A 23,114-nucleotide genomic window follows, 5' to 3' on the forward strand; every position below is an offset into this window, starting at 1 on the left:
TGAACTGGCACTCAGAGTTTGAGAGAGTGTGTTTGCGTGTGTGATTATGGGAACCTACCCTGCTCCAGATGGTCATCCTGCAGCATTAAACACTTCAAGAAGCACAAAATGAAATGAAGCAGGTCATCTACTCTCTTTTCAGGAACAGGTCCTGTCTCCAAACTACCATAGAATCAAACGTCCTTCAGTAACTGGACAGTGAAGGTCAGTCACAAGAATGATTGTGAGGGACAGTGTGGTGTGTAGAGAGAGGATGGAGAGGTATTGAGTACAGATGGCCCTGAAAGAAGACTCTCCACCTCTTGTCTGATGCAATAGTTAAAGTTGCCAAGTTCCACACATGGAGTAGCCCTAAAGCACCCATTAATTGGCCACTTAAGGATTTTAGTTACTCAAGGGTGGGCAAACCTTACCCACCTTCAAACTTGTTGTCAAAGGGATGCATGATCCAGCCCACAACTTTGCAGATGTCACGAAGCTTAGAAATGTAGTTAATAGGAGTAAATAATAAAGGTTTTAGGAAGATGAGGAGGACAATGGATACATGGCAAATAATGTTGAATGCCCAGTGTAAAATGATGCATTTTGAACAGAAAAATGGTGGGCTGTGCGAATTAAATTGCTCAATTTTAATGAGACTATAAAAACAAAGAATAATTAGTGGAAACAGATTTCAGATAATTGGCAAATAAATAAAGGGCAAAGAATTTTGAAAATGTATTAAGAACTGGAATGCCCTACCCGAAAATGATGGAAGCAAATTCAAATGTAAGTTACAAAAGACAACTGAATATATGCTTGAAAAAATTAAATCTGCAGGCACATGGAGAGAGAACAGGAACATGGGACTAATTGCATAGATTTTTAAAGAGTTGGCATAAGCACAATGGGCTGAATAGCCTCCTTGTAGGCTATAATATTCTATAATACAAATCAGTAAAAGTAGATATTTCCTAATCAATCTGTTCAGAGACCCTGGAATATGTGGGACTTGACCCTGGGACACTATCACTATTCCACAAGAGCCCTGAATTCAGGGGTGGGACTTGAACTCACAACCTTTGGGCTCAGAGACAAGACTGCTACCTCCTGAGCCATGGCCAATATGCTATCATTAACTCCAAATTTCTTTCCAATTTACTCTATTACATTTGGCACTAAATATCCCAGAATATCAGTGCTTCGGGTGGGATAAAGAGAGAAGCAAAAGGAGTGGAAGAGTTGCATTACTGCTCAAGGAAGATATCACAGCTATGCTGAAGGAGGGCACAATGGAAGACTCGAGCAGTGAGGCAATATGGCAGAGCTCAAAAATAGGAAAGGTGTGATAACAATGTCGGGATTGTACTAACAGTGAAAATGAGATGTAGAGTGATCATAGAAAGATATAGAAGCAAAAGGGTGGTGGTGATAGGAGATTTTAATTTTCCCAACATTGACTGGAATTCACTTAAGTGTTAGAGGTTTGGATGGAGCAGAATTTGTAAGGAGCATCCACGAGAGTTTGAGTAGTATGTAAATAATCCAACTAGGGAAGGGGCCATACTGGACCTGGTGTTGGGAAATGAGCCCGGCCAGGTGGTTGAAGTTTCAGTAGGGGATTATTTGGGAATAGTGATCACAATTCCATAAGCTTTAGAATTCTCATGGACAAAGATAAGAGTAGTCCTAAATGAAGAATGCTAAATTGGGGGAAGGCCAACTATACCAAAATTCGGCAGGAGCTGGGGAATGTCGATTGAGAGCAACTGTTTGAAGGGAAATCCACATTCAATATATGGGAGGCTTTTAAAGAGAGGTAATGTTGCTATGAAAATGAGGGATAGAAATGGCAAGAAATGGAGGTCCCAGAGGACTGGATAATTGCTAATATTGTCCCCTTGTTTAAGAAGGGTAGCAGGGATAATTCATGTAATTACAGACCTGTGAGCCTGATGTCAGTGGTACTGGAGAAGATACTAAGAGGTAGGATATAAACCCATTTGGAAGAAAATGGGCAAATCAGTGACAGACAGCATGGTTTTGTGCAGGGAAGGTCATGTCTTACAAACCTAATATAATTCATTGGAGAGGTGACAAAGTTGATTGATGAGGAAAGGGATGTAGATGTCATATACATAGACTTTAGTAAAGTGTTTGATAAAAGTCCCCCATGGTAGGCTGATGAAGGAGGTGAGGACGCATGGGATTCAGGGTGTTCTGGCTAGACGGATAGAGAACTGGTTGGGCAACAGAAGACAGAGAGTAATAGTGGAAGGGAGCTTCTCAAAATGGAGACCTGTGACCAGTGGTGTCCCACAGGGACGTGTATTGGGACCACTGTTGTTTGTGATATACATCAATGATTTGGAGGAAGGTGTAGGTTGCCTCATTAGCAAGTTTGCAGATGAAACTAAGATTGGTGAAGTAGCAGATAGTGAAGGGAACTATCAAGAGAATACAGCAGAATATAGATGGATTGGAGAGTTGGGCAGAGAAATGGCAGATGGAGTTCAATCTGGACAAATGCAAGGTGATGCATTTTGGAAGCTCCAATTCAAGAGTAAATGGAAAAGTACTGGGGAAAATTGATGTACAGAGAAATCTGGGTGTTCAAATCCACTGTTCCCTGAAGGTGGCAACGCAGGTCAGTAGAGTGGTCAAGAAGGCATACGGCATGCTTTCCTTCATTGGATGGGATATTGAATACAAGAGTTGGCAGGTCATGTTACAGTTGTATAAGACTTTGGTTTGGCCACATTTGGAATAGTGTACAGCTCTGGTCGCCACATTATCAAAAGGATGTGGATGTTTTGAAGAGGGTGCAGAGGAGGTTCACATGGTATAGAGGGTGCTAGCTCTTAGGAGAGGTTGAGTAGATTAGGATTATTTTCATTGGAAAGAAGATGGTTGAGGGGGGACCTGATTGAGGCCTACAAAATCATGAGAGGTGTAGACAGGGTGGATAGCAAGAAACAGAGTATTTTCCATGGGGTGGGGGAGTCCAGAACTCGAGGGCATAGGGCGAGGGGGGGGCAAGATATAAAAAAGACCTAAGGAGCAACGTTTTCACAGAGGGTGGTACGTGTATGGAATGAACTGCCAGAGGAAGTGGAGGAGGTTAGTACAATTGCAACAATTTAAAGGCATTTAGATGGGTATATGAATAGGAAGGGTTTGGAGGGATATGTGCTAGGTGCTGGCAGGTGGGACTACATTGCATTGGGATATCTGGTTGGCATGGACGGGTTGGACCAAAGGGTCTGTTTCCGTGTTGTACATCTCTATGACTCTAAACATTTTCCCAGAGTACAGGACTCAGTTACTAGGGGTCACGAGTTCAAAGTGAGAGGGAAAAGGTTTAGAGGAGATAAAAGGGTGGTGGGTGCCTGGAATGCGTTGCCAGTGGAGGTGGGAGCAGTGGGAACAATACCATCATTTAAAATGTATCTAGATAGATACATGAATGGGTAGGGAGCAAGGATACAGTCCCTTAGAGAATAGGTGGCAGGTTTAGACAGAGGATCTGGATTGGCACAGGCTTGGAGGGCCAAAAGGCCTGTTCCTGGGCTATAAGATTCTTTGTTCAATTGCAAAACTGCTTCTACTTTCAACAACAAAATGGATTAAATCACTGAGGTGCATTTATTCTCGAGTATGTTGAATCAAAAACATTCATAGCATACATCAAATATTGTTTTCCTACAACTAAGTTTATACTAAAGTACAAATCGAAGTGACAATGTAGATATCCAGTCAGTAACTGCGGTTATTACTTAAAGAAAATGCCATTTAAAACAATTCTGATTAAAAAAATTTTTAAAAAGTAAGCTGATTTTAACAAACTTGCTTGTGCTTTTTTACATTAGTTTTGTCCATCATATCAAAGAATCATCATTTCTATTTTAGTCATCCCAAGACCATCAGCCCCTGAAGGACGCAGTTCTACAAATATCCTCACTCTCAATAATGGAGAACCCAGCACATCAGTGCAAAAGATAAAGCTGAAGGATTCACAATAAGGTTCACCCAGTAGTGCTGAATTAGTGATCCATCTCGCACCACTTTAAAAACTCCCAGCATCACCAGTGACAGTCTTCTGCCAATTCAATTCATTCCATACAATACCAAGAAATAGCTCAAGGCATTACATGTTGCAAAGGGTCTAAGTCCCAACAACATTCTAGCAATGTCAACAAACACATGTGCTCCAAAAATTGCAGCACTCCTAGCTAAGCTGTTTCAGTATAGCTGCAACACTGACACCTAACAGGTAGATGGGCAATAAATGCTGGCCTGGTCAGTTATATCCACAACTCACAAATGAATAAAACTGATTAAACCTTTGAACATTTTAACCAAAACAAGCAAATTGCTTACATTTTTATCATCTTAAATATGTAAAGACTGCCTTTATAAACCCAAAAGCAAGAGTGTCATTGGCAAAGCCAGCAATTTTCTATAGCCCCAAGTTCCTTGAGAAGGAGCTGAAGGCAAGACTTCTTTAACTGCAGCCATCCATCTGGTCTAGTGACATGTATAGTGCTATTGGGACAAGTTCCAGGTTTTTGATCCAGCAAAAAAAAATTGCCAGTTGCAGCTGGTGGCATTCCCATATGATGTTCTAGGTGGTACAGGTAATAAGTTTGGAAGGAACTCCTAACCAAGGCTGTTACCAGTGGTAGAGGGGGCCAATATCTGGGCTTTGTCCAAAATGTTATTGAGCTTCTAGAGTTCTGTTAGAGACAAACTCATCCCAGCAATTGGGGTGATTCTATCACACTCCTGATTATGATGGCAGACAGGCCGTGTGAAGGAAACAGATGAGTTACTCTTAGGAAAAGACCTACCTTCTGTTCTGCTCTGGTACCCACAGTACTTATATGGCTGGAGGAGAAAGTGAAGACTGCAGATGCTGGAGATCAGAGCTGAAAATGTGTTGCAGGAAAAGCGCAGCAGTCAGGCAGCATCCAAGGAACAGGAGAATTGACGTTTCGGGCATAAGCCCTTCTTCAGGAATGAGGAAAGTGTGTCCAGCAGGCTAAGATAAAAGGTAGGGAGGAGGGACTTGGGGGAGGGGCATTGGAAATGCGATTGGTGGAAGGAGGTCAAGGTGAGGGTGATAGGTCGGAGTGGGGTGGGGCGGAGAGGTCAGGAAGAAGATTGCAGGTTAGGAAGGCAGTGCTGAGTTCAAGGGATTTGACTGAGACAAGGTGGGGGGAGAGGAAATGAGGAAACTGGAGAAATCTTGAGTTCATCGGCGGCACGGTGGCACAGTGGCTAGCACTGCTGCCTCGCAGCGCCAGAGACCCGGGTTCAATTCCCGCCTTAGGCGACTGACTGCGTGGAGTTTGCACGTTCTCCCAGTGTCTGCGTGGGTTTCCTCCGGGTGCTCCGGTTTCCTCCCACAGTCCAAAGATGTGCGGGTCAGGTGAATTGGCCATGCTAAATTGCCCGTAGTGTTAGGTAAGGGGTAAATGTAGGGGCATGGGTGGGTTGCGCTTCGGCGGGGCGGTGTGGACTTGTTGGGCCGAAGGGCCTGTTTCCACACTGTAAGTAATCTAATCTAATCTAGTCTAAAAAAAAATAACTATTCATCCCTTGTGGTTGGAGGGTTCCTAGGCGGAAGATGAGGCGCTCTTCCTCCAACCGACGTGTTGCTATGGTCTGGCGATGGAGGAGTCCAAGGACCTGCATGTCCTTGGTGGAGTGGGAGGGGGAGTTGAAGTGTTGAGCCATGGGGTGGTTGGGTTGGTTGGTCCGGGTGTCCCAGAGGTGTTCTCTGAAACGTTCCGCAAGTCGGCGGCCTGTCTCCCCAATATAGAGGAGGCCACATCGGGTGCAGCGGATGCAATAGATGATATGTGTGGAGGTGCAGGTGAATTTGTGGCGGATAAGACCATAAGACCATAAGACATAGGAGTGGAAGTAAGGCCATTCGGCCCATCGAGTCCACTCCGCCATTCAATCATGGCTGATGCGCATTTCAGCTCCACTTACCAGCGTTCTCCCCGTAGCCCTTAATTCCTCGAGACAACAAGAATCTATCAATCTCGGCCTTGATGACATTTAGCGTCCCGGCTTCCACTGCACTCTGTGGCAATGAATTCCACAGGCCCACCACTCTCTGGCTGAAGAAATGTCTCCGCATTTCTGTTCTGAAATGACCCCCTCTAATTCTAAGGCTGTGTCCAAGGGTCCTAGTCTCCTCGTTTAACTGAAACAATTTCCTAGCATCCACCTTTTCCAAGCCATTGGAAGTATCCCTTGGGGCCTTGGAGGGAAGTAAGGGGGGAGGTGTGGGCTGGTTCCATTTCTGGTCAATAATAATGTTGATGCTATTGGAATGTTATGGGGAGATATATTATCTCAGAAATGGTCATTCAAATCACACTATCGCAGGGCAATGGTACAAGTTACTGGCTGAAGCATAAAGGTTGTCCATGTTTTGTTGAATATGAACAGCTTCAATAGCTGAGAAGTTCTGAGTGACTTGCAATCTTGCACAATCAATGAACATCCCCACTTCCAATATTAATTAATGAAGCAGCTAAAGATGATTAGCCATGGGCATAACCCTGCGAAATTCTAACTGTGATGTTCTGGGACTGAGATGATTGAAGGACAACACTTGCAGTGTTGGCAAGAGGCTGAGCCTATATTCATGGGAGTTTAAAAATGAGAGATCATCTGATTGAAACAAGATCTTGAGGTGATTTAAAGTAGATGCTGAAAGGTTGTGGCCCCTTAAGGGAGAAACTAGAATGAGGAAACAGATTAAAAATGAGAGATCTTCCATTTAAGAAAGAGATGAAGAGAATTTTTTTTCTGTCAGAGGGTTTCTCTCTTCCTCAGGGAGTGCAGGAACAGCAGCATTGAATATTTTAAGCCTGAAGTAGATTGATTCTTGACTAACAAGGAGTCAAAGATTGTTGGGGTTAGGCAGAAGTGTGAAGTTGTATCCACAATCTGATCAACCATAATGTTATTAAATAGCAGAGCAGATAGAAGGGCCAAATAGCCTACTCCTGCTTCAGATTTAATAGGCCATCTTGACGTCACATGTAGTGAAATGCCACCTTGATGTCAAGGACTCTTACCTCACTTCTTGAATTCATGTTTAAACCTCATGAGTGTAAATTCATGAGTTCAGATTCTTACTTGTCCTTGCAGAACCAAATCTGAGCATTAGGAAGCAGGTTATTAAGTGTCACTTGATAGCCCTGTCAACAATATATTCCAACACTTGACTGAAGATCAACGTTAGATCAATATTAGAGGGCAGGAGGTATTTAGCAAGATTGGATTTATCCTGCCTTTTGTGCCCGAGAATATACAGGCATTTTTTTTCCATGTTGTCAGTAGATGTCAGTGTTGCAGCTTAACTAAAGTATGTGGCTGGTCCGAGAATATACATCTTCAGTGCTATTACCAAGGTATTGTCAGTAAACATAGACTTTTCTGTATCCACTGTCTTTAGTTGTTTCTTTATATTATGTAAAGTTATTCAAATTGGTTGGAGACTGGCATCCAGTGATTTAAAAGACCTCAGGAAGAAGCTAAGATGGATCACCCACTTAGACCTTCGGTCTTATCTTTTGCATTGACATACTGGTCCCATCCATCACTGATGATGGGATGTTTGTTGGTGCACCTGCTTGGATTATCAAATTAAAGCAAATACGGAAGATGCTGGAAATCTGAACGGAAATCAGAAAGTGCTAGAGAAACTCAGTAGTTCTAGCAGCATCTGTGAAGAGAGAAAAAGAATTAGTATTTCAAGTCCGTTATGATTCTTCTTCAGAACTGTTCTTTAGTTCTGAATTGTTAGACCACTATTCATCAGTGAATGTGTCAACCCTGTCGAGCTTTGATCTGATCATTAGTTGTGGAACCACTTAGCTCTATCTATGCACTGCTTGGCTTGTATGTAGCCCTTTAATATAGCTTCAATGGGTTGACACCTTATTTTAGCTATGCCTGACCTTGCTTGCAATATTCTCTCCTGAACTTCCATCAAAGCAAGGTTGATCCACTGGCTTGATGATAATAGCAGAGTGAGGAATATGCCAGATTCTGGTTGAACACAGTTCTCCTGCTGGTAATAATCTACAGGACCCTGTGGATGCCCAGTTTTGAGCTCAGTCAGAGGTGGCTCCAAGCCACTTCTGGTGATGGGCATTGAAGTCTCACAGTCAGAGCATCAGAGCAAATTTAGTGAAGCAACAGGACACATGAACATAGATTCAATTGTAATTGTTGTGGTTCTGTTCGCCGAGCTGGGAATTTGTGTTGCAGACGCTTCGTCCTCTGTCTAGGTGACATCCTCAGTGCTTGGCTGCTTCCTGTGAAGCGCTTCTGTGATCTTTCCTCCGGCATTTGTAGTGGTTTGAATCTGCCGCTTCCGGTTGTCAGTTCCAGCTGTCCGTTGCAGTGGCCGGTATATTGGGTCCAGATCGATGTGCTTATTGATTGAATCTGTGGATGAGTGCAAATTCAATCAATAAGTACATCGACCTGGACCCAATATACCGGCCACTGCAACGGACAGCTGGAACTGACAACCGGAAGCGGCAGATTCAAACCACTACAAATGCCGGAGGAAAGATCACAGAAGCGCTTCACAGGAGGCAGCCAAGCACTGAGAATGTCACCTAGACAGGGGACGAAACGTCTGCAACACAAATTCCCAGCTCGGCGAACAGAACCACAACAACAAGCACCCGAGCTACAAATCTTTTCACAAATTCAATTGTAATATCCAAGATTTGTGCGAAAGCATCTCCAGATCATATATGTGGTCATGGCGCAACTAAAGTTTCATAGCATTTTATTTTTAAAAATTACTTCTTCAAATTGTAAACATTTGTCTTTTATACCCATTAACAGTTATCTGTAAACTTTATGCCTGATAACACACACCCTGGATATTATAGTACTGCAGCAACATGATTAGACTACAGAGACAAATCTGATGCACAGACTTTCTTCTCATAACGCAGAACTCACTTTCTATTTCTATACCTGATTGTCATTGACAATGTACTTTGAATATTGCAGTGCAGTGGAATTGGAATGAAAACAACTCAACACATTTTTTCATTGGTCCTGTCAATCCCACTTCAGTTTCAAGTTCCATGCCATTATATATCGCCTTTTATCCATGGAGATCCAATCTCACTAGCTTCACCAGGTCAGCTGGCGGACTTGCCACTTCTTCCTTGAAGGAGATCCAAGAATTCTCTATCTATCATGACTATCTTCCAGCCCTAGGCTAACGTATTCACACAGTGAACAACTTCTCTTTTTGAGTCAACTCATTGATTTCAAATAAATGTGCTGCTATGGCAACCTACATAATTCTGAGCAATACCTGCCTTTTCTTTTTGGGTTATGTGGCTCATTCATAATCTAAATTCCATTTCGATCCCCTCCCTAGCCTCTATTATCATACATTAATGACAGTACCAACACAGTTTCCTGCTCTCAGCTCAACCCAAGTTGTCATCTTTGATTCAAAATTCCACCCTTCTTTAATGGTTCATCTCTAAATATTCCTTTCCCTTTCTCAACTTCTCTGTTTCAATTTTTAATTATGTGCAGATCTTGACCAATATTCACCATAAACTCAGTGACTCCCATCCTCATACCCTAGTTCTGTAGGGGACTTGATGCCAGTCTTCAAGTTTCTCCATCACATTTGTTCTCAAGATGCTAACTTTCAAACCAGTCATTCAGATCAGTCTCCCTTTACCTTCAACAAATAACTCCCTTTGACTGTTAAAATACCTCAGCCCTGTACAGACAGTATTTAAATAGACAGCCGTGAGAAGTGCATTAATAAAGGAGTCAGGCATTATTCTGAAAACTTGACTACCGTGTTTACCTAATTTTAATTTAATGTTTTTCTTCAAAACTGAAATCTCCACTTTCCGAAGCATAAGATGCACTCAGAATTTCAGCAGAATCCAGGAACAGTGAGAAATAGAGTAATACAACACTGCAATATTCCACAGCTGCCATGAGAGGCTGCTCTAACACAAAGCTGTTAGAGGTTATAAACACATCCTCAATAAACCAATCACTTAGTGAGCAGTTAGTAAAAACATTATTTTTCATTTGCTTTAACTTACTTTTTGTCAGAGTACAATAGAGCATAAACTTCTCTGTGCATTCCCTCTGGTCTTTTAAATGTAAGCGCTTCTGTGGACTTCTTTGATTTTTTCTGAATAAAATAGGAATTTATTATTCAAAATTAGCTTTGACATTAAGGATTAAAATAAAGCTAAATACTGCAGCTGCTTTAAATCTGAAATAAAAACAATAAGTACTGAAGAAACTTCACAGATCTGGCGATATCAATAGACATAGATCCAGAGTTTTGGACCCAATGATCAGAGAATAGTGATTGAACTCAAGACATTTTCTCTCTTCATGGTTGTCAGACATGATGAGTTTCTCCAGCACGTTCTGTTTTTATTTACCATTAAGCAACACAGCGGAGAGTGAAAATGAGAAGAGTTAAACTCTACATAAAATAAAATCACAATTAGTGGAAAGGAAAACACAAGAAGGGACAAAGTAAGAATTAGATTGAAAATTAAAAAATGCATTCTCCCAAACTGGTATACAGCAACCTATTGCTGCAGAATTTCAGCTTTACAGTGAAGTAAGTTACTATTGTTGGACAGCTGTGGTGTAAAATTATGTCCCAATACATGTGTGAATCATAATGTAACACATGTATTGGGCCAAGCAGTGGAATGTGGTGAAAGGGTTAAAATTGTGTCCCAATACATGTGTGAATCTAACCGAAAATGGAAGGTGTCGCTTAGTCCCGTGTGAATCTTATTACACACCTTCCCGTGTGAATCTTCTTATCTGTATGTGACCAGAATGGAATGTGTTTTTCAGCCTTGCTCTGCTGTTCACATGAATGTTTAGATCTCGAAAAGAGTATATCAGCTGGAAAAGTCTCCAGTTCGGTAGAGTCTGCTCCGGGGTTGCGTTTAACCGCCGAGCGTGGGTTGTTGGCAACCGCTCTACGAGAACTGACGGCTCCCAGTTCCGGTAACACGTAGAGTGAGTATAAACCAGACCCGTTGTAAGTACGAGACCTGGTTGTGGCGACGCTGCGGGGAATAAAACACTTATATTCTAGCAGACTCGCCTCTTGGCTGTTTGTTCTGTGTCAGACTACTTTCCTGCGAGCCTGGTCCTTGACCTTGAGAATTTTTTAAAACATTTGTGTTATCTACCTCGTCCAGCACTCCCAGCAACAGGGCATCCCGCACACACAAACGGGTTAGCCTCTGAACCCCTTCCTTAATTGTTGTCCAAGTTCCTTCCAAGGGGGGCCAATCGGACGGGAAGGGATACTGTTCGGCCACTGCCCTGGCATACATCCCAAATAAGGTCCCCATACTGCGATCTATTACCATATCCTTGGCTTGTCTGCGGTACCCCAGGTCTATGGCAGCATCCTTTGCTAATCCACCAAACTTGGGAGCATCCTGATAGTCTACCTGCACTTGTTGCCCCCCTTCCTCGAGGAGCCGAATTAGCCATAGCTCTAACGGCTCCCCAGGATTACGTCGGGTTTTCTGGGTGATAAACAGCACCTCATCGGTAGTGAAATCTTCCGTTAATTCAGAGAATTCTGCAGGAGGCTGAGCCCGCGGTAATTCATGCATAATTGCCTCCCCTTGTTCATTCCGTATAGGGTTTCCTTCCTCATCTAACGTTACCTCCCGTTGCACTGGGAGACGTCTCTGAACCTGCTTTCTCCTAACCACTGGTTTAGCTTGGAGTACGGGTAGGTCCTCTTCGTACTGATCATCTGAATCTCCCCAAATGTTCCCATCCCAATGATCGATATCCCACCGATCCCCGTTATTTAACTGGGCTACAAACGCCCGTACTTGTACTGGGTCCGGGGTTGGAGGGACCTTCCTTTTCTCTTTCCGTTTCTTAGCAGACAGATACATAATAGTTCGTCCTGCTAGTTCAGTTAATGCTGTCAATTCAGCTTTTAACTTCATAATTTCCTGCCTCAACATAGAGGCATCTCCCGAACTGAGTCCCTGCTCATGTTTCAGGAGGGCTAATTCTGCTTCAGCTTTTTGGCGCTTGTCTGACTGTTGTCTACAAGCCGCCGCACAGGCCCACATCCTCCGCTGTACCCCAGGCAAGGGGTTCTTCGGCAGGACTGGGATCCTCTCAAGGGTGGACAGCAGCGACCCTGGGGTTCCTACGCCCTCGGCCTCCCAGTTCTCCGGTCGCCCCCCACCATTTCTCAAACAAACTGCCACGCCATGCCACGGTCCATGCCATCCCGGGACGGTCGGGACCTCCACAGTTTGTTCCTCTGGTTTCTTAGCCTTTTTCCAAAACATTGTTCTGTATCAAAATCTTTCCTCAATTGCGATTGTATCCTGCCGACTACGCCAAAATGTTTTTAAAAATTCTCAAGGTCAAGGACCAGGCTCGCAGGAAAGTAGTCTGACACAGAACAAACAGCCAAGAGGCGAGTCTGCTAGAATATAAGTGTTTTATTCCCCGCAGCGTCGCCACAACCAGGTCTCGTACTTACAACGGGTCTGGTTTATACTCACTCTACGTGTTACCGGAACTGGGAGCCGTCAGTTCTCGTAGAGCGGTTGCCAACAACCCACGCTCGGCGGTTAAACGCAACCCCGGAGCAGACTCTACCGAACTGGAGACTTTTCCAGCTGATATACTCTTTTCGAGATCTAAACATTCATGTGAACAGCAGAGCAAGGCTGAAAAACACATTCCATTCTGGTCACATACAGATAAGAAGATTCACACGGGAAGGTGTGTAATAAGATTCACACGGGACTAAGCGACACCTTCCATTTTCGGTTAGATTCACACATGTATTGGGACACAATTTTAACCCTTTCACCACAACAGCTCATAGCCACAATAATTTATCTGCTTTGTAACCAACTCCAAAGACCAAGATGATCATTTCAGCCTCCTCCTTACTATCAATCACTGACCCCTGGCTTGAAAAAGCTGATCTCTTCCTCTATCCCTCTAAATTAAAGAAATATCAGTATGTATTTTTGGTTTTCACCTTCAGCCAGTTTTTAAAGTTTAGTTTTGTCTAAATAATGAAGTTAAAATAGAACTTCAAAATTATGAAACAAGAATGAATTCCAAAACCTATTAAAATTCAAGCTTAAAATTTAGCAAACCATTGCCTTAAAAGAAATTCCATGACCAAACCATCTCGAACAGATTCACATACAGATTAGATATATCATGTATAACATTCAACTAGTCAAATTAGCAGATCTCAAACAGATCAATTATAGGTCTTGGCATGCCTGGATTTGGGAGTGAACAATTTGCAAGGATGAGTATCCAGTGATACTTGCTGGAAGACTCTATATGTAAATTTAATAAGGATAAGATTGGATAGGACTACAATGTCGCTGTAGTTCAGTTTTCCATAGCCACTTAAGGTTCAAATGTGACCAATTAAGCAAGAATCTGGAAGACAGCCCTGGGATTCTGAATCACTAAAACAGTGATATTACTACTAAGCCACTGCCTTCCTCGAATCATAATCAACAATCTTAAGCTAGGAAGAGGAGGAAATTGGCAGGAATAAAGGAATTTCCAAGTAAGGCCCAAAATTGTTTGTCGTCTCAATCTAATTGCTAGTTTGAAAGATAAATCCACGCAATTTTACTTACTTAGTTTCTCCAACATCTACCCACTAATTGAAGCTGCTATAGTAATTATTCTGCCTGAATTACAATAGATTTAAAATAACACAGAATGAAGAAGTTTAGAACATTTAGCCCCATTTTGGAATGCAAAAAAGTACATGCAGATTTTATTCAAAGCAAAATCTATTCAAAAAAATGATTCAGCAGCTTATTCCTTTTAATTAAACACAATCACTGAAGTGAAAGGGAACAGAAATTCAATATTTACTCATTTTCTACATTGTGCTGCATCATTTCTGATTAATTTAACACACTGATAATCAGGGCAAGATGATGTCAATGCAGAGCAAATCAGTGAAGAAATTAAAATGCTAATTTAAATTAAAAGCATATGTAAATTTACAGGTTTTGGCCAGCCTGCTATAAATTAATCTTTTAAATCCATGATGGAAAACTATTTAAATACAAATGAAATGGCTCAAAAGGGTGCTGCTTAAAAACTGAATATATACACAGGTCTGGTTGTAAACCATTAATCTCACTGATCAGTTCAAAGTAGTACAGACTCCAGGAAAGAAAGACTTAAGGGCTTTAAACAATTATAGAAACCCAGAGGTGAGATTACATCTATTCAGTAATTTTAAAGCAGTGCACTAAACAAAGTTATCTGCTATTAATTTGAACCACAACTTTGAGCAATTTTGGTTATATTGATATGTACTATGTTCAATACCTCTTTCATGTGGAATGATGATGATTAAGCCACTTGGAATTTATTCAATGTCAATAAAGTCAGGTAGCAATAAGCATTATCGTCAGTTTATGAAAGTCACGTCATCTAGTGGACCATAGGGCTGCTTGCTCTCTCTCTCTCACTCAGTCAGTCAGTCAAGAGTGTAGTGCTGGAAAAGCACAATAGGTCAGGCAGCATCCGAAGAACAGGAAAATTGACATTTCGGGCATAAACCCTTCATCAGGAATGAGGCTTGTGGGTTGGGGCTGAGAGATAAATGGGAGGGGGTGGGGGTTTGGGGAAAGATAGCTGAGAATGCGATAGGTGGATGAAGGTGAGGGAGAAGATGATAGGTCGGGGGGAAGAGAGGAGTGATGAATGATAGAGAGACACAACTGGTGGCAGTTTTAACTTAAGGGTCACCACGCCTCATGTGAGGGAAGAGATCAAGTAGTACAGTTCTTCATGATAACCTCAGCCAGTGCAGAACTGGACCCACACGGCTGGTGTTACCCTATATTGCAAACCAGCTATCCAGTCAACTGAACTAAATGAGCTCCGACAGTTCATATTAACCTTGAAGGAGTTTTACATTGTAGAATTGTTTAAAAAAAGTGTTACCTTATCTGAATTAATGATATCTTTTTTACTAATTGGTGTGTTTTCAGAGTCACCACCCCCCAGTTCCAAAATATCACGAACATCTGCTCCTGTCGCCATTTTTATAAACCTGTAAAGATTAAAAGTAGAAATTTAAGAAGGAAATTCAGTTACAACAATCAAAAACTGTATTTACTGTATTCACCCTACACCTGGGTTGAAATTTCAATGCTGAAGAACAGCTGAACTTAGCCATTGTATACAAATTTCAGAATCCTTACATTTGGGTACTCTCAAGACATGACCCATGATATAATTAATTGAATGGACTGTGTTCAAAATAGGATACTAGGGCTCTTAGAAAATTATCCAGTAGGCAACTAATCATCTAACTACAAAAAAAATCATCTTCATAATTCTAATATGACCAGTAAACCCATGCCACATACAACACACTCTCCACAGGTAGCATTTTTTATATAGGAAAAAAGTCTACAGTCACTCCCAGTTTCAACGGATTCACATCTTTTGTTTAGCCAAGTCATAATAGAATAACTGTTGAAAGACATTTCCCTCTGTTTTCAGAGAATTTCCAAACCAACTGTCAACAGTAAGGCCTCCAAGCCTCATCAAGACAAATCTTCAAGGACCCTTAAATTAGGATGCGTCTTTTCAACCAGTGACCATCCTCCCTCCAGCATTCCATCTGGTAGTTCCCAGGAGTCTTGCAGAGTTTACCCAATCTGCTGGCCAGTCTTTTTCTTCTCTGCAAGACCTGTCCCATTCTATATAAAGAAATCTCAGAGCTTAAAAGTCTGTCCATAGTCAGCCTAGTTTCTCCTGCATTTGCTTTCAGGTATGGACATTTTGCACTTTGCTCCCATTAAATTTCAATCTGGGCCCCCACACCCCTCATTTGTATAGTAACCAAAACACACAGGCTTGTTGTAAGGCAGAACCCCAAGCAGGTAACATCAATCTCTGCACTACTACACACCATTTTACATTTTAATTGAAAAGAAAGGCCTAAATCAGAATTATCTCATATAACTACAAATAGAATGGATGCCAAGTATTAAGCAGTAAGTAAAATATTATTCAAGACCATAACTGTTCAAGATAAAACTACAATTCCAAGATATAGGGTTGAATTTAAGTAAAAATAAAGTAAAAGAATGTTCAGATTTTGGTTATGTTGATATGTACTGATATTCAATTCAACTCTTTCACATGTGATTACCATGAGACAATGATGATTAAGCCACTTTGAATTTACTGAATGTCAATAAATAGTCAAGTAGCAATAAACATTGTCAGTTTATGAAAGTCACATCGTGCTAGTGGACCATAGGGCTGTGTTCTCTCTCTCATTAGAGAATACAACTGGTGGCAGTTTTATACAACCTATATGAAAGTAACAAAATGATATGTAACCTAACAGTTATTTACCTAAACATTTAAATAAAGTTCTTTTTAATCTTTAACATTGAATTACTACTCTCCACTGTTATGCTTGGCCAGATAAGACATAAGATAACTACTCATTGAAGCATACATCTGATAACTTCAACCCATTTCAAAATCTTACTTCCTCTATAGAAGCCCAACTGATTCTAAATAAGCAAAAATGTACAATAATTTGTATTAACTAGATTGATAGTTTTGTGGGTGGCAACCTCAGTATTGCCTTCAGAGGTGAGGCTTGCATGAAAGCTCCAAGTTGAGGTCACACATGCAAAACTGAATTCAAATTATGTGTTGCCTCCCTGATACCTGGCAAAAGAGCAGACACAGAAACTTTAAGATAATTATGGATTGGAAGGAAAGCACACACATCCTGCCAAGAAACATTAGAGGATAAAAGAACACATGAACTAGGAGCAGGAGGAGACAATTGCACCTGCCCTGCTATTTGATATGATGATGACTACTCTCACCTTGGCCTCAACTTCACTTGAAAGCCTACTGTCCAGAAGTCTTCAACCCATTACTAAATTTAGAAATCTGTCAATCTCCACCTTAAAATTATTCAATGCCCCAGCATTGTCACAAACACTTTTGTGCGACACCTTATCAAATGCCTTCAATGAACTCTGGTAAGTTAGTCAAGCATGAAATACCCTGCATAAAATCATGCAAACTTTGATGAATTGTATTTTGACTATCCAAAATGTCCTGTTATTACTTCTTTAAACATGGATTCTAATAATACTCCAAAGACATGTTAAACTAACTAGGCGATAGTTCCCTACTTTCTGCCTCCCTCCCTTGTTGAATAAGGGTGCTATATTAACATTTTTCAATCCAATGGAACCTTCCCCACATCCAGGGATCTTTAGAATACTATAACCAACCGATCCAACATCTCTGCTGCCACTTCCTTTAAGATCCTAAAATGTAAACCTTCAGGCCCTCCAATGTAAAAACTGAAGCAAAATATTAATTTAGTGACTCTGCTATTTCTGTGTTCCTCACTATTAACTCCCTAATCTCAGCCCCCAATACCAACATTCACTATAGCTACTCTCTTCCCCTTTATATACTTGTAGAACCTTTTGCTATTCACTTATATATTTTACATCAGATTTTTTTCATAACTTACCTTTGCTCTTTTTCCGACTTTTAAGCAACCCTTTATTGATCTTTAAATTCTTCCCAATCTTCCAGCCTGAAAATCACCTTTGCAATATAGTATTCCTTGTTTTTGACTGTATATTATCTTTAATTTCCTTGCTTAGCTATGGATGCTTTCCCTCCCTTTATAATCTTTCTTTCTTTCTAACACAATACCAAATACCAATAGCCTGCTCCTTGGTCGATTCCCCAACATATTGTTCCAAGCAACAATCGCTATGTTATGGATCGGACCAAATCCCCTCAAGAATATAGTCTAGACATTAACTTTTTCTTATTGTACAGATAAGTGTAAGGCATTGTATTCTAATTGCAACTTGATTGATCAAACTACCAGGCTTGAAACAAAACATACTTTATTCGTACACCTATGATTAAAATAGAGACAAAATAAAAAAATAATTTGCTTAACTGTAACTCTTGACATTAGATTAGATTAGATTACTTACAGTGTGGAAACAGGCCCTTCGGCCCAACAAGTCCACATCGACCCGCCGAAGCGCAACCCACCCAGACCCATTCCCCTATATTTACCCCTTAACCTAACACTATGGGCAATTTAGCATGGCCAATTCACCTAACCTGCACATTTTTGGATTGTGGGAGGAAACCGGAGCACAGGTGCTTAACAATATATTTTATTTCATTTATTTATTGTCACATGTATCTTGTTACAAAATACAGTGAAAAGTGTTGTATAGCATCACCAGTCTCTGGCACCACCGTAAAAAAACAAATAAAAACAGAATATAATGGCAGAAAAATGGGAAAATAAAGGAATTGTCCAACTTTACAGTCCTTCTTGTTAAGTGCTCTATCATGGGCTAGGTGGCCAGGCATGAGTCCCCTTCACTGCACTACTGGAACGAAAGTCACCACTCTTCAGTGCCATCCCGCCTCCACTGACGTAACCAGCACCATCTTTGTTACACACTTGATTACAAAAGCAGAATTTTCTAACAAAGCATAACTGAGGGAAACAAAGCCAAAAGGGATGAGAAGTATCCAGATATTTAAGTCTTCCGTAAATCTTATCTCCATGCAGGCAGCCGGGCCAAGCCACAGCCTGGCGTCTTGGGAGGAGCGGAGTGATTGCTACTGTTGACACTACTGCCTCAGCTTTCTTGCTGCTGCCTCCAATTCTGTGACTACTGGTGTTGCAACCAAGTCCTGGAACATGCTCGGGCAGAGCCCATTCATAGCCTCCAATTACCAGATTCCGGACATGCTCCAGCAGGCCCCACTCAGCCTCTGATCAGTGGACACCTACTGGATCCAGGAACATGCTCAGCATAGATATTAATTAATTCTGACAAACTGTTCCAACACAGTAACATCCCATAAACACACACTTGGCAAAAGCAAATTCTGTAAAATAGGTTGTCTCACATGCAATTCTAGCAGCAGGCAGAGAACCCCAGCTTTTAGTTGTAACAGAAAGTGAGGAATAAGAACTACCACATCCAGTTTCAAGATCCCAGCAACTGCTACTGAGGACTAAAACTAAAAAATTCTGCTTCTGTGGGATGTTGATCGCACCCATTCAGGCTGCTTCTATTTTTCTAACTTATTTTTTTTTTAAATGCCTCACAAGCTCCTTACTTTATTGTCTTTGGAACATTTCTCATCGGTTTTCACGTAGGAAAAGGAGAATATTGTAGAGGAGAAGAATGAAATATGAGATATTAGACTAGAAAGGATCGAGGTTAGTTACGAACAGGTGTTATCAATTCTAGAAGGAATGAAAGTAGACAAGTCCCCTGGGCTGGATGGGATTTATCAGAGGATTCTCTGGGAAGCTAGAGAGGAGATAGTAGAGCCTTTGGCTTTGATATTTGAGTCGTCATTGTCTGCAGGTTTAGTACCAGAGGATTGGAGGATTGCAAATGTTGTGCCCTTGTTCAAGAAGGGAAGCAGAGATGACCCAGGTAATTATAGACCAGTGAGCCTTACTTCTGTTCTAGGAAAGGTTTTGGAAAGGATTATAAGAGATAAGATTTATAAGCATCGAGCAAGCAACAATTTGATTTCAGATGGTCAACATGAGAAGGTCATGTCTCACAAACTCTTAGTATTTTGAGAAGGTGACCAAGCATGTAGATGAGGGTAGGGCAGTTGACGTGATATACATGGACTTCAGTAAAGCCTTTGATAAGGTTCCACATAGTAGGCTGTTGGTGAAAATGCAGAGGCATGGAATTGAGGGTGATTTAGCAGTTTGGATTAGAAACTGGCTTTCTGAAAGAAGGCAGCAAGTGGTGGTTGATGGAAAATATTCAGCCTGGAGTCCGGTTACTAGTGGTGTGCCACAAGGATCTGTTTTGAGACCACTGCTGTTAGTCATTTTTATAAATGACTTAGACACAGGCATAGTGGATGGATTAGTAAATTTGCAGACAAAACTAAAGTCGGTGGAGTAGTAGACAGTTTGGAAGAATGTTAAGGTTGCAGGGGAACTTGGATAAACTGCAGAATTGGGCTGAGAGATGGCAAATGGAGTCCAATGCAGCTAAGTGTGAGGTGATGCACTTTGGAAATAACAGCAGGAAGGCAGAGTACTGGGTCAATGGAAAGATTCTTGGGAGTGTGGATTGCAGAGGGATCTTGGAGTCCATGTACATAGATCCCTGAAAGTTGCCACCCAGGTTGGTAGTGCTGTTAAGAAGGCATACGGTGCATTAGGTTTTATTGGTAGAGGGACTGAGTTCCGGAGCCGCAATATCTTGCCGCAACTATACAAAACAGCAGCACTTGGAATATTGTGTACAGTTCTGGTCGCCATATTTCGAGAAGGATGTGGAAGCATTGTAAACGGTGCAGAGGAGATTTACCAGGATGTTGCCTGGTCTGGAGTGAAGGTCTTATGGGGAAAAGGCTGAAAGACTTAGGTGTGTTTTCATTGGAAAGAAGGCAGCTAAGAGGTGATTTGATAGAGACATACAAGATGATCAGAGGATTAGATAGGGTAGATAGTGAAAGTCTTCTTGCTAGGATGATGACGTCAGCTTGTATGAGGGGGCATAACTTCAAATTGAGGGGTGATAGATTTAAGACAGATGTCAGAGGCAGATTTAAAAGCAAATTACTGCAGATGCTAGAATCTGAAACCAAAAGAGAAAATGCTGGAAAATCTCAGCAGGTCTGGCAGCATCTGTAAGGAGAGAAAAGAGCTGACGTTGAGTCTAACTGACCTTTTGTCAAAGTGGATCGAAACTGGAAGCGAAGTTTATGAATTTTTCCAGGTCAGGACGAGAGCATGAAGCTGTACCGAAATAGTCATCAATGTACCGATAAAGCAGTTGTGGGAGGGGACCTGGGTAGGCCTGGAACAAGAAATGTTCCGCATACCCCATGAAAAGGCAGGCATAGCTAGGACCCATGTGGGTACCCATTGCTACACCATTGATTTGGAGAAAATGGGATGAGTTGAAGGAGAAGTTGTTGAGAGAGAGAACAAGTTCAGCCAGGTGGAAGAGAGAGGTGGTGGATAGAGATTGTTCAGGCCTCTTTTCGAGAAAGAAGCAAAGAGCTTTCTAGCAGTCTTGGTGTGGGATGGAGGTGTAAAGAGATTGCACATCAATGGTGAATAGAAGGTGGTTGGAGCCTGCGAATTGAAAGCTGTCAATGTGTCGCAAGGCATCAGAGGAATCCTGGATGTAGGTGGGGAGGGAATGAACCAGAGGAGTAGGGATGGAGTCAAGGTAAGAGGAAATAAGTTCAGTGGGGCAGGAGCATGCTGACACAATGGGCCTGCCGGGACAGTCCTTCTTGTGGATTTTGGGGAGTAGGTAGAAACAGGCTGTCCAGGGTTGGAAGGCTATGAGGTTGGAAGCTATTGGGGGGGGGGGGGGGGGGGGGGAGGAGGAGGCATCCAGAGGAAATGAGGTCAGTCACAGTGTGGGAGACAATGGCTTGATGCTCAGTGGTGTGGTCATGGGCTGGGGGAGGTAGGAGGAGGAATCTTTATAGGGTAGGTAAGATTGAACTTTGACAAAGGGTCAGTTAGACGAACAGGATTGTATGTAAAATTTTGCTTCAAGGTACGAACGTAAAAGGCCCGTGTGCAACCACATGGTTTCATTGTCCTGCTTTGCTACGCACTTGTTGAACGCAAAAGCTCTCAGGTCCCACGTGATCTCATTCAGTCAGCTCTTTTCTCTCCTTACAGATGCTGCCAGACCTGTTGAGATTTTCCAGCATTTTCTCTTTTGGTCAGAGGCAGGTTCTTTACTGAGAGAGTGGTAAGGGCATGGAATGCCCTACCTGCCAATGTAGTTAACTCAGCCACATTAGGGAGATTTAAACAATCCTTGGATAAGCACATGGATGATGATGGGATAGTGTAGGAGAACGAGCTGAGAATAGTTCACAGGTCAGTGCAACATCGAGGGCCGAAGGGCCTGTTCTGCACTGTATTGTTCTATGTTCAATATCAGTACAGTAGCACCTCGACATACGAACGACCCCGTTCATGAACAAATCGGTTTACGAACAGGATTGTACGTAAAATTTTGCTTCAACGTACATACGAAATTCAAGGTACGATCGCAAAAAGCCCATGTGCGACCAAGTGGTTTCATTGTGCTGCTTTGCTACGTGCTTGTTGAACACAAAAGCTCTCGGGCCCCGCGTGATCTCATTCAGTTCGTCTTTGGTGCGTGCGCTGTGAACAGCCGTCCAAGCATTCTTACGTTATCCAAACAATGGGAAAAATTCATTCAGTTCGCAAACTTTTCGGTTCGCGAAACGGGTCCCGGAACGGATTAAGTTCGTAAGTCGAGGCGCTACTGTATATAGAATATTTGAAGGTGGAAAGATTGACAAGTTTAACTGAAAAAGTTGGTAGAAAATAATATCAGGACAAGGAAGGCAAAAATGAAATCCCCAGATCAAACAGCACTTAATTTAAAAATGTACATATTACTATAATATTTACAACTGATGATATCATTCTCTACCTCACTTATCTGCTTTCCAGTTGGGTGGGACTATCTTTGCTTGATTCCACTTTTACCTACAGCCAACAGCATCTCCAGCAATAGCTTTCCTGCCTATGCTGAACACTCTCCAAAGGAACAACGGCTTAACCTTTTATCTTCCTCAGTCGTATGCTACCCTAGTAAATGTTAGCATGGCTTCCCTTTACTGCAATCAATCGTAGTCGCACACTAGCTTCAGAGTTTTAAAATTCCAGGTTTAAGTCCCACTCGAGCACTTCTGTGCAGGAATCAAGTTTGACATTCCAATACACTGTTGAGGGAAGGAGTTCTCCCATGCCTTGAGCAAAATTTATCCCTCAATAACACTTGGCTTGATTATTTCTTGTTCTTTGTGGTAATTTTTTTTTTAGATTAGATTACTTACAGTGTGGAAACAGGCCCTTCGGCCCAACAAGTCCACACCGACCCGCCGAAGCGCACCCACCCAGACCCATTCCCCTACATTTACCCCTGCACCTAACACTA

At 41.9% G+C, this 23,114-nt stretch overlaps 1 protein-coding gene across 3 annotated transcripts in view; it reads right to left on the minus strand.

Moving 5' to 3' along the window:
- The window catches only part of dmap1 (DNA methyltransferase 1 associated protein 1), an 81,119-nt gene that overhangs the window by 50,827 nt on the left and 7,178 nt on the right, over window positions 1-23,114 (minus strand). For 2 of the 3 annotated variants that reach the window (XM_043699086.2, XM_043699085.2), the window contains exons 2-3: window positions 15,037-15,145; window positions 10,113-10,204 (exon numbers count right to left, since the gene is read on the minus strand). In XM_043699086.2, the coding sequence (XP_043555021.1) occupies window positions 10,113-10,204; window positions 15,037-15,135 (191 nt within the window). In that variant the 5' untranslated portion in view covers window positions 15,136-15,145. Of the gene's footprint in view, window positions 1-7,964; window positions 8,251-10,112; window positions 10,205-15,036; window positions 15,146-23,114 lie in introns of those variants that run through there. The other variant, XM_043699084.2, reaches the window with a different exon arrangement.

The sequence above is a fragment of the Chiloscyllium plagiosum genome, unplaced genomic scaffold, assembly GCF_037043375.1.
Source record: "Chiloscyllium plagiosum isolate Xiang-an unplaced genomic scaffold, Cpla_swu_hap1 HiC_scaffold_9, whole genome shotgun sequence".
NCBI classification, from domain to species: domain Eukaryota; kingdom Metazoa; phylum Chordata; class Chondrichthyes; order Orectolobiformes; family Hemiscylliidae; genus Chiloscyllium; species Chiloscyllium plagiosum.